General features: G+C 44.5%; 1 protein-coding gene across 23 annotated transcripts in view; it reads left to right on the top strand.

The window, feature by feature from the left end:
* Nucleotides 1-12,735, top strand: part of LOC146978354 (regulating synaptic membrane exocytosis protein 2-like) — a 41,011-nt gene that overhangs the window by 10,867 nt on the left and 17,409 nt on the right. For 17 of the 23 annotated variants that reach the window (XM_085790989.1, XM_085791005.1, XM_085790982.1 and 14 more), the window contains 8 exons: nt 5,202-5,266; nt 7,038-7,157; nt 7,244-7,343; nt 8,519-8,642; nt 9,644-9,678; nt 9,802-9,890; nt 9,995-10,030; nt 12,150-12,280. In XM_085790989.1, coding sequence (XP_085647115.1) covers nt 5,202-5,266; nt 7,038-7,157; nt 7,244-7,343; nt 8,519-8,642; nt 9,644-9,678; nt 9,802-9,890; nt 9,995-10,030; nt 12,150-12,280 — 700 coding nt within the window. The remainder of the gene's footprint in view (nt 1-5,201; nt 5,267-7,037; nt 7,158-7,243; nt 7,344-8,518; nt 8,643-9,643; nt 9,679-9,801; nt 9,891-9,994; nt 10,031-12,149; nt 12,281-12,735) is intronic. The other 6 variants (XM_085791001.1, XM_085790985.1, XM_085790991.1 and 3 more) reach the window with 1 other exon arrangement.

The raw sequence follows: 12,735 nt of genomic DNA on the forward strand, positions 1-12,735 counted from the left end.
GATCCATACGCAAGCACAAATAGACAGTTCCACAGTAAACATAGTAAACATAGTTTCCCATATTAACCCACACTGAAGGCCAGCGAGAAAAAGTAGGTCTTGAACAAAGACTTGAATTGCACACTAATTACTTATTACTAACGGCGCTACTTTTTTCAGTAATGAGTTATCAAAAAAGTGACTGCTTCCCCCGTTATAACGCTGTTACTGTTACTGACAATAAAATGCACCGTTATTTGACTCCAAAAATCCCGTCACAAAATAATAAACCCATTTAAGTCTACGTTATATACACATACTATACGTTTTTTCAGTCCATCAACTGGTCGGAAAAAGAGCCGTTTATCTGGAACTAACCAACTCACTCCAGATAAACGGGTTAGGGGTAGTTCATTTGATATATTTAAACATTTTATTTTTTAAAAAGGTAACGCAATTGTTACTTTTCCTCAGTTACTTTGGGGGAAAATAACAAGTAACTATAACTAATTACTTTTTAAAAGTAACGTGCCCAGCACTGCCTTTATGATACATGCGGGTATATAAATTAGGCCAGATAATTATGCTAAGTGCCTGCTACATGATACTAGGTAGATTCATGTTAATAATAATAATAATTGTATACTTATCAAAACAATGTTACAAAGTGCTTTAAAGACAGAACAAAGCAAAAACAATCCAAGTATAATGTTATCAGGGCAGTTCCTGAAAAATGAAAAGAAAAAAACAAAAAGAAAAAAGAGGATAAAATGATTATGTATATCATAGAAGGCCATTCGATAATAGTTTTAATGTGTAAAGGCAGCTTAGCCAATAGCAGAATGATGGCTAAACATTTATTTATGCTACAACCTCGTGCTCTCAGGCTCATGTTCGCCTGCTCCTCATCTTTGTGTAGTTTTCACTGTTTTGAGGACTCAATTCTTGCCTTTTTACCATTGTTGTGGTGCAGGTGGTGACGCATGCTAATGACGTTTTTATCCAGTGTCAGGGCAGGTGAGTGGAAACAAAGAGAGGGAGAGACACCGAGTTTGTGTTCTCTCTCTCTGACAGTAATTAGCTCAGTGCGATAATCTTCTTACTGCTTAACTCCATGTTCACCTCCACATTCAGACTGAGCAGCTTCACCCTGCGCTTCCTCTGACAGACACCAGGGGGTTCCTACCAGAACTTAAACCAGACACGTTGACAGATCACAACACACCCGTCGTCAGCTCGGCGGCTCCGCTGTTTGTTCTGTTGGGTTCCACCGCGCTCTGCATGGTCCTAACAGTGGCGTGTACGACTTCTGAGGGTAAAAGGAGATGCTTGTGTAAGAACCTGTTCACATTAGGCTGTATTGTTGGGTTTTTAAAGGGATAGTAGCATTTTTTTTAAAGTGGGGTTGTATGATCTACAAATAGCCCCTAAGTACTTTAATTGCAGTAGAAGACTCTCTGCACTCCTCCCGTTAGCAACGCCAGCCCATAGCCCTGCTCAGAGATTTACAACATACAGTGTTGTGAACAGACCCAAAGAAACGGCCTATTTTTGCGGCCTAAAAGGGGTTTTACCTGAAAAAAAAAAAAGCACAGTTCCATTGTTCGCTATAATATAATTTTTTCCAGCCCCTCAAACTGCAGGAAAAACGCAGTTTTTAATTGGACTTACTGTATGTTGTAAATCTCTGGGCAGGGCTATGGGCTGGCGTTGCTAACAGGAGGAGTGCAGAGAGTCTTCTACTGCAATTAAAGTACTTAGGGGCTATTTGTAGATCATACAACCCCACTTTAAAAAAATGCTACTATCCCTTTAAGGTTCTGTTTTGGTTCCTTCAGGTTCTGCTGTTCTGTTTGGTTCCACAACGGTTCTCTCTGATGCTGTTTTGACAGTGTGTTAACGGTTCTGCTCTTGTTCTGTTTGTCCTGCTGGTCTCAGCTCACACGTCCTGTTTGTTTTGGAAGATCTGGCCTCTGTCCAATTATGAATGACTCTTTTAATACTCGGTGTTATCGTAGAACATGGTTCAGTCGCTGTTCAGTAAGAGGTTTGCATTGTTCTGTTCTGTTCTGTTCTGGTCTCGATTCTGTTGTTGAACTTGTTGCAGGTAAAGTTGCTGAGCATGTTTTCAGATAAAGCCACCGGACGCGTTGCACTTGCTGCAGGTCATCTCTCAGGAAATCAGGCGTCATGCTGACGTGTTAATCTGCCCTCGCGTCATTGGACCAGAGGTCACCTGGTCGGAGATTATGAGCTCTGACTGGCTCGCTGGCTCCTGGCTCCTCCTCTCAGGTCCTGAGGTGACAGAGCAGCTCAGAGTCTCTGCTGCCGCTGATCTGAACACACCTGGTCCTGAGCAGGAACCAGGAGACCTCCGACAGACCATCACACACCGACTGGTCCAAACCCCCGAGAAACCAATGGAGGATCCTGGAGAACTTGTGTGAGAATACCAATACCGGACTCAGATCAGAGGAGAACGCCTTCACCTGGCTGCTCTTGTGATGCCGCGCTGCAGAATCACTGTCTCTACTTCTGTTGCTCAATTGGATTAAAAGAGGAGAGTGTGGATTAACCGGCCGGCCTCAGGATTCACTGTCGACACCAGAATAGAAGGAGGCAACCGGCCGGCCAACGCTATGTCTGCGCCCCTGACGGACAGGGTTGGTCAGCGTTCTGGAGATCTACTGGACTTCTTGGTGATCTGCTGGATTTCTGCTTGACCTGCCAGATTTCAGTCGCTTTGATCTGGTCGAAAGCTGGGAGGCAGGGGGCAGGGCTGAGGCTGCAGTGTTGATGCCTCCAACCTGCTGAGCTCCATCAGCTTCTGGCTTCTCTCAGACCTCCGCACTGACTGCGTGCCAAGCTGAAGCTGAGGCCAACACCGGGCTGACATCAACAAAGTCTTAGTCAATTGATAGCCATGGTGTTTTGACTCAATTAATCTGATTACGGACAGGTATGAACTGCCCTGCAGCCTGCAGGCAGAGCTCAGGGCAAACAGCACCCGCACATACAGTGAGGAGGAGGAGCTGCAGGTTCATCTCCTCCTCGTCCTCATCCTCCTCCTCTGCTGCTGAAGCCTCCTCCTTCATGGCGTTCAGTCAGACCTGTGAGTACTGAAGAGTGTGAGTGTCTAAAGCTGCTTTAACTCAGTGGATCTCAGTGTAAAGACGGATTACAGGCGACATGTTGGGACTGCAGAACCCCCAACATCCAGAACCTCCTCCTCCTCCCGTTACTGTCTAGGACCCAACTCCTCCACTCCCGTTGATTGTTGCGTTGTGGGAGGTGAAGTTAAAGCAGAAGTAAGTGGTCCGGTCGTTTTCGCTAATGCTGCGTTCCAGGCAGGCTTTTGAAATCGTAAATTACAGCTTCAAGTCACAACTTACGACTTTGTAGCGTTTCAGGCAACCCACTCGTGTTTTTCCGTCCTGTTTTACCGGTGAAAGTCACTATAACGGCCACTCGTAACTTCCGACCGGTGAACTCGTACCAGATCGAACTGGTACCACTTCACGGTCGGAAAAATACGAGTTTCCTTGAACGCACCATAACAGTCCTCGTCCCTACGTCGCCACATTCACGGCGTTCCTTGGCTGCACACACAGCCCTGCATGCCATTCTCTCTCCTCATTGGATAAAAACTGTAGGATACGATAAAAGTTTTCTCCTCGGCTCAGAGCAGAGCAGAGTGACTGACAGACCCGTGTTTCAGACCAAACACTCTATGTAAGTGATTGCTGTCGGAAGATATAACTATTTAAGACTTATATTAACACAAATATATCACTTACTTCTGCTTTAAAGGGATTTCACTCCAGGTTGTTTAACTAATTCAGTTTGTACAGTGCAAAATTGCAAGGTGGCGATTTTACTGTCCGGAAAGTTGCCAACATGGCGAGAGTCAAATGATTTGTTTGGAGCAGTTTGCTCTGATGATGTACGTTGTTGTTCTGTGAATCCTCCTTGAATCTCTGCTACAGCTCAGGCTGCCATGGTAGTCGCTATTTCACCGTTAGACGGATCTATGGTGGTACACAATGTTACAACGGTTACTTAGTGTTACTCGGTGTTACTCAGTGCTACACTAATGTTACACAGTGTTTCTCATTTACACAGAACTGCAGCGTTACTCAGCGTTACTCCATGTTACAGTGATGCATAGAGTTACACCGGGTTGTTACTCAGCGTTACAGCGTTACAGTGTCACCAAATGTCACTTAGTGCTACACAGTTACACAGTTTTACATGGTGTTACCCATTGTAACTCAGTGTTACAGTGTTTCACAGTGTTACACAGTGTCAACAAATGTTACATAGTGTGTTACTCCAAGTACATAGTGTTAGATAGACAGCGCTTCACACCGTTATGCAATGTTCAGACGTGGTCATCAATGCTTAGTCAGATGACGCAGTTAAACCCATTGCGCTTGGTGTCAAAGTGAAAGTGAAAATGGACAGTCTGAAGACGCTGGTGAAGCTGGAGCTGCAGGTGACACTCACCTACAGATACCGAGCTGACTCAGGTGGTCTCGGGTGAAGCGTTTGCTGTGATGTCATGAGTTTGTTTTTCCACACTTTGACGTCTCCACAACGGTGAACTTACACCATGTAAATACAGTATCTTGTAAATGTAATGTGAAAACAGACCGTAGCTGCCTGCAAAAAGCTGAGACAGTTGGTGGGAAGCAAAAGTTTCTGATGACCTCAGTTCACCCTCTGACCTCTGATTGTTTTAACCGTGTAAGTGGTTTGGCACCACCTTATTTATCTGAGCTTGTACAGCCACACACCACTGCTAGGGCACTTAGGTCGTCAAACCAGCTGCTCCTGGCAGCACCTTGGTCCAAGCTCTGCACTCATGGAGACAGAGCTTACCGCTCCATGTTAGAGCTGCACAGTCTGTTGGGCATTTTAAAACGCTCCTGAAAAGGTATCTTTTCTCTTTGGCGTTCACTCCCAGCTAAGCGAGTAATCTTGGCTTTCTCTCTTTCTCTTTTACTCTCTTTTTTATTCTCAATTTTATTCTAAATTTGTTTTAAATTGAGTGATTATTATTCCTTGTTTTGTTTTTATTTATTATAGTGTTTATGATTAACTATATTGTATTTTTACAACTGTGCAGCACTTTGGTCGACTGAGGTTGTTTTAAATGTGCTTTATAAATAAACTGTGACTTGACTTGACTTGACTTGATCTTCTGGACGTCTCGTTTCCAGGAGACATGGACAGCCAATGGTGGGATCATGGTTCCTGGCATGGCGAGCCTGGACCCATGTCTATGGTAGGACTAAGACACACACACACACACACACACACACACACTGAGGGAGTTAATGGATTGTTTGCTGCAGTATGATGGCGTCTAAGTATTTATCAGAGTTTTTGGGTTGAGTTCAAACTGTAGGTCATGTTTTTGGGCGCTCCTCGGAGTCTTTGACCATGACCTGACAAATAATACTGTTTGAGCGTCTCGTTCTCAGCTTTAGAAGTGTGTGCGTGTGTGTTTGTGTGTGTTGGACAGTGAGTAGTTGGTTATATAAGGTCTAAAAGCTGAACTGCTGGTCCACAGTGGAAGTCAGTCTCTTCTATCACCTCTAGAAGTAAACCAGTCATGGACAGAAATGTGTTTTGGGTTATAAGTGAAACTCTCGTCTATAGACTCTTGACAACACACACTGTCCACAGCTGCACCACGGGCTCACAGGTGATACGACTCGTAGGCTGTCTTTACACTACAGGCCTTTTTCGTCCATCCGTTTACATGTTCTGTTGAAATGACCCATGTCTGATATCTGCATTTACACCTGCTTTGCATGCATGAAACGACACACATGCGTAGACGCGGTTGGCCACATTACTGATGATGACTCGCATTGCCAGGAAAGATCTGATCTGTCTGTTCAGCCTGCAGATGCATTGGTGGAAAACGATTTGTATCTTTGTATATATTTCCACATATGATGGTGGCCTGAATCTGATGTGGTAATATCAGATATCATGTGTTTTTTTTTTTCCTGTTTACACGTTCATGTTACAGGACCGATCTGTGCCACTTTAGAGGAATGAAATTGAAATTCATGGTTGAACAGAATAAGATGAATCTTTCAGTGTCAGAGGTGACGAGTATGTCAGTGTGTTTTTAAGTGTGTGAACTTTATAACATTATTTGGTGCAGCAACAGTGTCCTTAAAGGGATAGTTCAACATTTTGGCAAATTGGCCCATTGACATAATCCCTATAGTTTTAGCAGTAGGTTCGTTACCTTTAATTGTCGGTGCAAGATATTTTTACAATGGCGGAGCACAGCCGCGAGCTGCTCAGAGCTACGCTACGGAGGCTCATGGGATTTCCTGGTTTCCCTCATCAAACTCATCAAATACACAATCCAACAACTCCAAAACGCTCTGGTGGACAAGTTGTGACCTGCACATTCACCACGCTATGAGATAAAATAAAGATTAAGATTAAGATGAGTCTTTATTGTCTCCCTTGGGGGAAATTCATTTTGGACAGACCAGAGAGAGCGGAACGTTATGAGACGGAGTTGTTTTAGAGGCAAATACAGAGACTGCTTGCTGAAAAACTGCCACCGACAGGAATGCGCATCAGCGGTTTTGCATGAATTTGCCTCTAAAACAACTCTGTCTGGTAACGTTCTGTTATTATCTCATAGCGTGGTGAATGTGCAGGTCACAACTTGTCCACCAGAGCGTTTTGGAGTTGTTGGATTGTGTGTTTGATGAGTTTGATGAGGGAAACCAAGAAATCCCATTAGCCTCCGTAGCGTAGCTCTGAGCAGCTCACGGCTCTGCTCCGCCATTCTAAAAATAGCTTGCACCGACAATTAAAGGTAACGAACCTACTGCTATGACTATAGGGATTAAGGCAATGGGCCAATTTGCCAAAATGTTGAACTATCCCTTTAAGGAAAGAGGAGAGAGGAACAACACAAGAATCTGAATAACCTGAGAAATATAAATGTACTGATTATTAGTTAAATAAATCTTATTGCTGTTGTTGTTAACCACATGTTTACCGCTGTGACTCCTCAGCAAACGGTCACATGGCAACAATCCAAGGATGGAGAGCGCCTAATTGGTCGAATTCTGCTGAACAAGAGGATGAAGGATGGGACGGTTCCCGCGGATACGGGAGCGCTGCTGGGACTCAAGGTGATGAACTCTTCCCCCTCCTGTTTATGCACCTCTGACCTCAGCGTTCAGTTTCATGCCTTGCTCACGGGCAGAGTGTTTTTCAGGTCGTCGGGGGTAAGATGACGGATTCGGGTCGTCTCTGTGCGTTCATCACCAAGGTGAAGAGAGGAAGTCTGGCCGACACCGTGGGACACCTGAGGCCAGGTAAACACACTAGACACCAGCTCCGTTTCCTTTTCCTGTATCATGGAGTCGGTTGGCCCGGGGGGACGGGGGGGACATGTCCCAATAAAAATACCCTAAACTATTCAAAATTGAACACATGTATTTTCAGACTTCACATTCTTCACATTTTAGATTCACGTCTAAAAAGAAATGATTGAAATGGTGGAACAAATAATGTTTGACAAATGTATTTCTGACTCCACATTCCTCCTCTGGTCTCCTCCACTACGATGCAAATGAATGGGCAGTTTCTTACACAGACGCTGATGACATCAGCAGGCTTTAAAAAAAACGACCCCCTCAATCTTATGGCTTCATATTTTGATATTCATCCATATCAATCATGCATAAAGTAGTCCCATACACTGGGAGAAAAGGAAGATAGTGAGAAGAACTGGGGATCTGGGAGGGTCGGAGGGAGGTGAAATATAAGAACCTGAACATTACATGCCCGAGACGCTTAAAATTATGATTTACTAACAGTTAAGTAAGCAGTGATACACGCTGTTGGTTGTTTAGGACAGTTGTTGACTCACTGGAGCGGCTTTCACCCAAACAGGCGCTCTCTTAGTGATGGGAGCTCTTAAGTTTTTTTTCTTTGGTGAGGGAGGGTGAGGGCGAAGAGGGGGCCAGACAAACCGCACGTAACATAACAACAACAACGGCCTATGAAAGTATCATATCTATAATAATGAAATTGATAGGTGTCTGTTGCATTGTCCTACACGACAATGCAGTTTAGTGTAGATAATCGTACAATGTTAATAATAATAATAATGATTTATTCTATTAAGTGTCAATTTCATTCATTTAACATATTTAATGTTGAGTTTCATTACATACAAAGTTGCATTGAGGAGTGGAGTCCAAGTAATTGGACATATGCAATATGTAATGCAATAGTTACTTCTCCTGGCAATGAGTTACTCTTATAATGTAGTAACTGGCCACTTAGATCCACTGAACTCAACCTGCAGCACAGGTTACCATGGGGATCTATCCCTGTTGCCGTGGTGATGATCTGGCTTTGTGGAACAGGCCCCGAGAGAGAAAAGTGCCAACAAGTGCATCACATGTTAATTACAGCCGATTATGACGTCAACAATCTCTCCACCTCCTCCTCCTTCTTCTCCTCTCTCCTCTCGGTGGCTCAGGGGATCAGGTTCTGGAGTGGAACGGACGGGTTCTCCAAGGAGCCACGTTCAACGAAGTATACAACATCATCCTCGAGTCCAAACCAGAGCCACAGGTGGAGCTGGTGGTGTCCCGGCCAACCGGGTGGGTCAAAGGTCACGCTGGGGTTACATCACAGATGTTAAAGGGATACGACAACCTTTTTTTTTTTTTCGTGTCTTGCCTCACTCCCGAGTCCATGACAAGCAGATAGACACCATCCTTTCGACTGTGCGTGCAGCAACAAGGGAGATGGAGCCGTATCGCCGGTAATTAGCTTAGCTCAAATGCTGGAAGTGTATCGGTAGTGTTAGCCTGCCTCCACCTAAAGTCATCAGAGACACTCTTCAGCAACTCTAAACGGAAACCGGTGGGCCGATCTTCGTCTCAGAGCTGACAAAACTCTCCGGTAAAGCATCTTGAGCGGTCAAATGCCGGTAACGGGGACGAGATCGGTCAAAACGGAGGGTTCAAGCAAAGGCAGTTTATTTTGGTTCAAGCTAGCTACAGCGAGGGTAGGTTAGCTTCCTATTTCAAAGTAAAAGCACAAATTCTATCGTCATGGTTTTCTGTATGTAAAGGGCAACGGGTGTTTTATTTTGTGAAAGTAACCGGAAGTGCGTTGGTCACAACGGCTAGCTTGAGTAGCGCCGAATTCGTCCAAACAAAATTGTAAACAGCTGGTATTTAGACAAATTAACGACATGCTGCTGATCTAAACCGCTACTTTCTCGCCTAAAAATGTTTGAAATGTTGATAAAGTGATATATTTACAGAGTTTAGAGCTAAAATGAAATCAGCTTCTGACTGCTGATTTCGGCTCAGGTAGGAGGCAGGCTAACGCTACCGATACACTTCCAGCGTTTGAGCTAAGCTAATTACGGGCGATACGCCTCTATCTCCCTTGTTACTGCACGCACAGTCGAAAGGATGGTGTCTATCTGCTTGTCATGGACTTGGGAGTGAGGCAAGACACGGAAAAAAAATGTTGGCGTATCACTTTAATGATGTTTCAGCAAAAAATACATTTGAAGACAGTTGAGATGTTCTGCAGAGAACCGGAGGTTTCCGCTCATGTTAACACATTGTGGTTTTTGTTCCATCAGAACAACTGAGAGCTCCCACGTCCAGCTGGACTCCAGTGAGTTTAATACACAACAAAACAACAACAAACAAACAGACACAAAGTCAAGTCTGTGAGAGCCGGCGCCCGTTCTCCGGTTCCTAAACTAAATATGACGTCTTTTGTTTGTTTTATCTTCAGGTTCAAGTTCCTTCGACTCTCAGAAAGTCGGTCCGTCCATCTCTGTCACGTCTCCCATGAGCCCCAGTGTCATGTCTGGACAAGTCTCTGTAAGTCTACCCATCATGCACTGCACTGCACTGCCACATAGTTCCTCAGCCAATCAGCAGTCAGTTAACAGCCATCTCCATGGTGATGTGTGTGTGTGTTTCAGACTGTGAACAGGCGTCCTCTGGTTCCTCGAATTCAGGTAAACTGTAGAGCAGTGAGATGCTGGTTAGTGACGGAGCTCTTATCCACCTTCTTCCGAACGTCAAAAACGTAAGCCTGTTTTGCCGGTTTTGCTCTTCCGGTGGAATTTTATGTTTACATTTCCATGGTTTCGGTAGTCGTGGTAAATGCTTGGATTTTTTTTCAATGAAAATCTGCAAAACGCATGGATCATCACACCGGCTTTTAACAATGGATATCACACAAATTGACATCCGTGTTCAAAGCCAGCGCTAATAGATCCATGTGTTTACCGCAACTATGACAACGACTGAAAACCATGGAAACGTAAACGTACAATTCCACCGGAAATGCAAAACCGGCTTCCGGTTTTGACCATAGATGACGTTCGGAAACTTTGTGGATAGTGGACAGTGTAGTTCTTAGTGCCAGTGATGTCATAGCCCCGCCCCCTTTGCAAATGGTGGCCAAGCACTTGTGTTGAGTCTCAATTCCAATACTTCCGTACTCACACTAACTATCTTGAGTATGTAAGTGCGTCCACACTGACTAGTAGCTATGTCAAAATGCAGTGAACTGAAAGAACCTGGATGGTTTCACTGAGTGTGGAGCGATGGAAACTTCCCACCCTCAATGATCGCCGTCTTGGCTACGCAGCAGAATATAATATGTAACTCAACTTACGGGCAGGGCAGTGTTTTCCGCCAGTAAGAGGAACTGGCTGACATGGCGGCAGCGGTGGCGGTGGTGTAATCTCCACCTCACATTAAACAGGTGGCCCACACAAGCAAAAAAAAAAAAAAAAGTATGATTAATAATTATCGCTAATTGAAATTACAAACAAAACGAGCCGGTAGATGTGCTGACCGGCGACAGCAGTGGTCACTGTCGAAATTTGTGCACCACATAGTGTACATAGTATACCACATTACAGTGTACTCTGGGTCGTGGAAGTATTTGAACTGAGACGCCGCTGTAGAGCAGTGATAAGAATTGACTAAAGGCTTCTGTAACTGTTTAATACGGTCCTACTTCTGTTCTGCTGAGCTCTCCTGTTCTGTCGGGCTAGTTTCTTCTTGTTGTCTCTTCACTTGAATTCTTCTTAAGTTCTGGTGGTTCTGGGTCAGGCTCTGTTCAAATGACCCACCGCCTGGTCTGCAGGGATTTGGTCCTGTTCTCAGTGCTGTTCTGTAAATGGTTCCTTAACTGTTCTGCTGGGTTTGATGATAATTATCCCATTTTCGGTCCTTTGGTACTCTATACTGTTCTCTTTGGTTCCCCTCTGTTCTGCAGTTCTTTGCTTCCAATGTGCCCAATGTTCTTCTGTCCTGGTGAGGAACATGCAGCGTTTTGCTTGTTAAAATCACGACTTACTCCCGCACTCACATCAAAGCTCTGTTTACTGGGTCAACGTTTCGGGCCATCGACCTTTATCAGGACCGACATTTTTCAATTGTTGTGTGGCTTCCTTTTTAATACTTCAGTACAACAAATGCAAATTGGTTGATTACAGGTGTTTACAATAATTAGAGGAAGTGACATCATCACAACACTGGAAAGCAGAGAGAAGAACTAGATACTAAAAAGCTTGTGGCAGTTGTCTGGGGATCTGCTCCCAGCACCGCCCTTTTCAGGAGATTGTGCATGTTGATTAAGCGGTCTTAAAATCCTTGTCAATACGGTTTCCCTTGTTTGTTTGTTTGTTTCTATACCTGTTTGTTTCCCACGGACCTCTAATATTGTGCCGGGTACTAGTCTTCTTTGTGGTTCTGTTGGGTTCATCTCTGTTGCCAGTGTTTCTGCTTCTGTTTCATGTGGTTTTACTTCAGCTTTGTGGGTTTCTTTGGTTGTTCCAATGATAAAGCCTCTATATGGCTGTTGATGGTTCTTTATGGGTGCATTTGATTGTGTTCAACTTCTCTAATGTGTGGCTCCTTTCTTGTTCTTATTCTGCTGTTGCTAAGGTTTTGTCTCTACATTTGTTATGGTCTTTTTTTTTCCTGGGTATAGTTTTTCTTTAGGATTGCACATATTCTCTTCCTGTCGCCTTTGGTTCGTTTATTGGTCTTTGGGTTCCTCTACACCTGTTTGGTATTCTGTGTTTAACAATGTCTTCATTTTAAAATGTGTTTATACAGGTGAAGCTCTGGTATGACAAAGTCGGTCATCAGCTGATTGTCACGGTTCTTGGAGCCAAAGAACTTCCTGTCCAAGATGATGGCCGACCCAGAAACCCCTACGTCAAGATCTACCTCCTGCCAGACAGAAGGTAAAACAAGAGATGTATGGACCAGGACCTGTCCTTGGTTGTGTTTTCATATATATCTGGTTTTGCTGATGTGCTGAATCTCTGGTCTGGTTCTGTATAATTAAAGCAGAAATAAGCGATCCGGTCGTTTTGGCTAATGCTGCGTTCCAGGCAGGCTTTTGAAACCATAAATTACAGCTTCAAGTCACGACTTACGACTTTGTAGCGTTCCAGACAAACCACTCGTGTTTTTCCGACCTGTTTTACCTGTGAAAGTCACTATAACGGCCACTCGTAACTTCCGTCCCGTGAGAGTTACGGGGTGCCCCGAACACACCATAACGTCTTGTCAGCCGATGGAGTTAGCAGCCCCTGCCCTCGTAATGGATCTATTGGTCCTCGTCCCTACGTCACCTCATTCACGCGCATCCCTTGGCTGCACACACAGCCCTGCATGCCGTTCTCTCTCCTCATTG

This window comes from Trachurus japonicus, chromosome 11 (assembly GCF_045865225.1).
Source record: "Trachurus japonicus isolate A0001 chromosome 11, Traja_1.0".
NCBI lineage: Eukaryota > Metazoa > Chordata > Actinopteri > Carangiformes > Carangidae > Trachurus > Trachurus japonicus.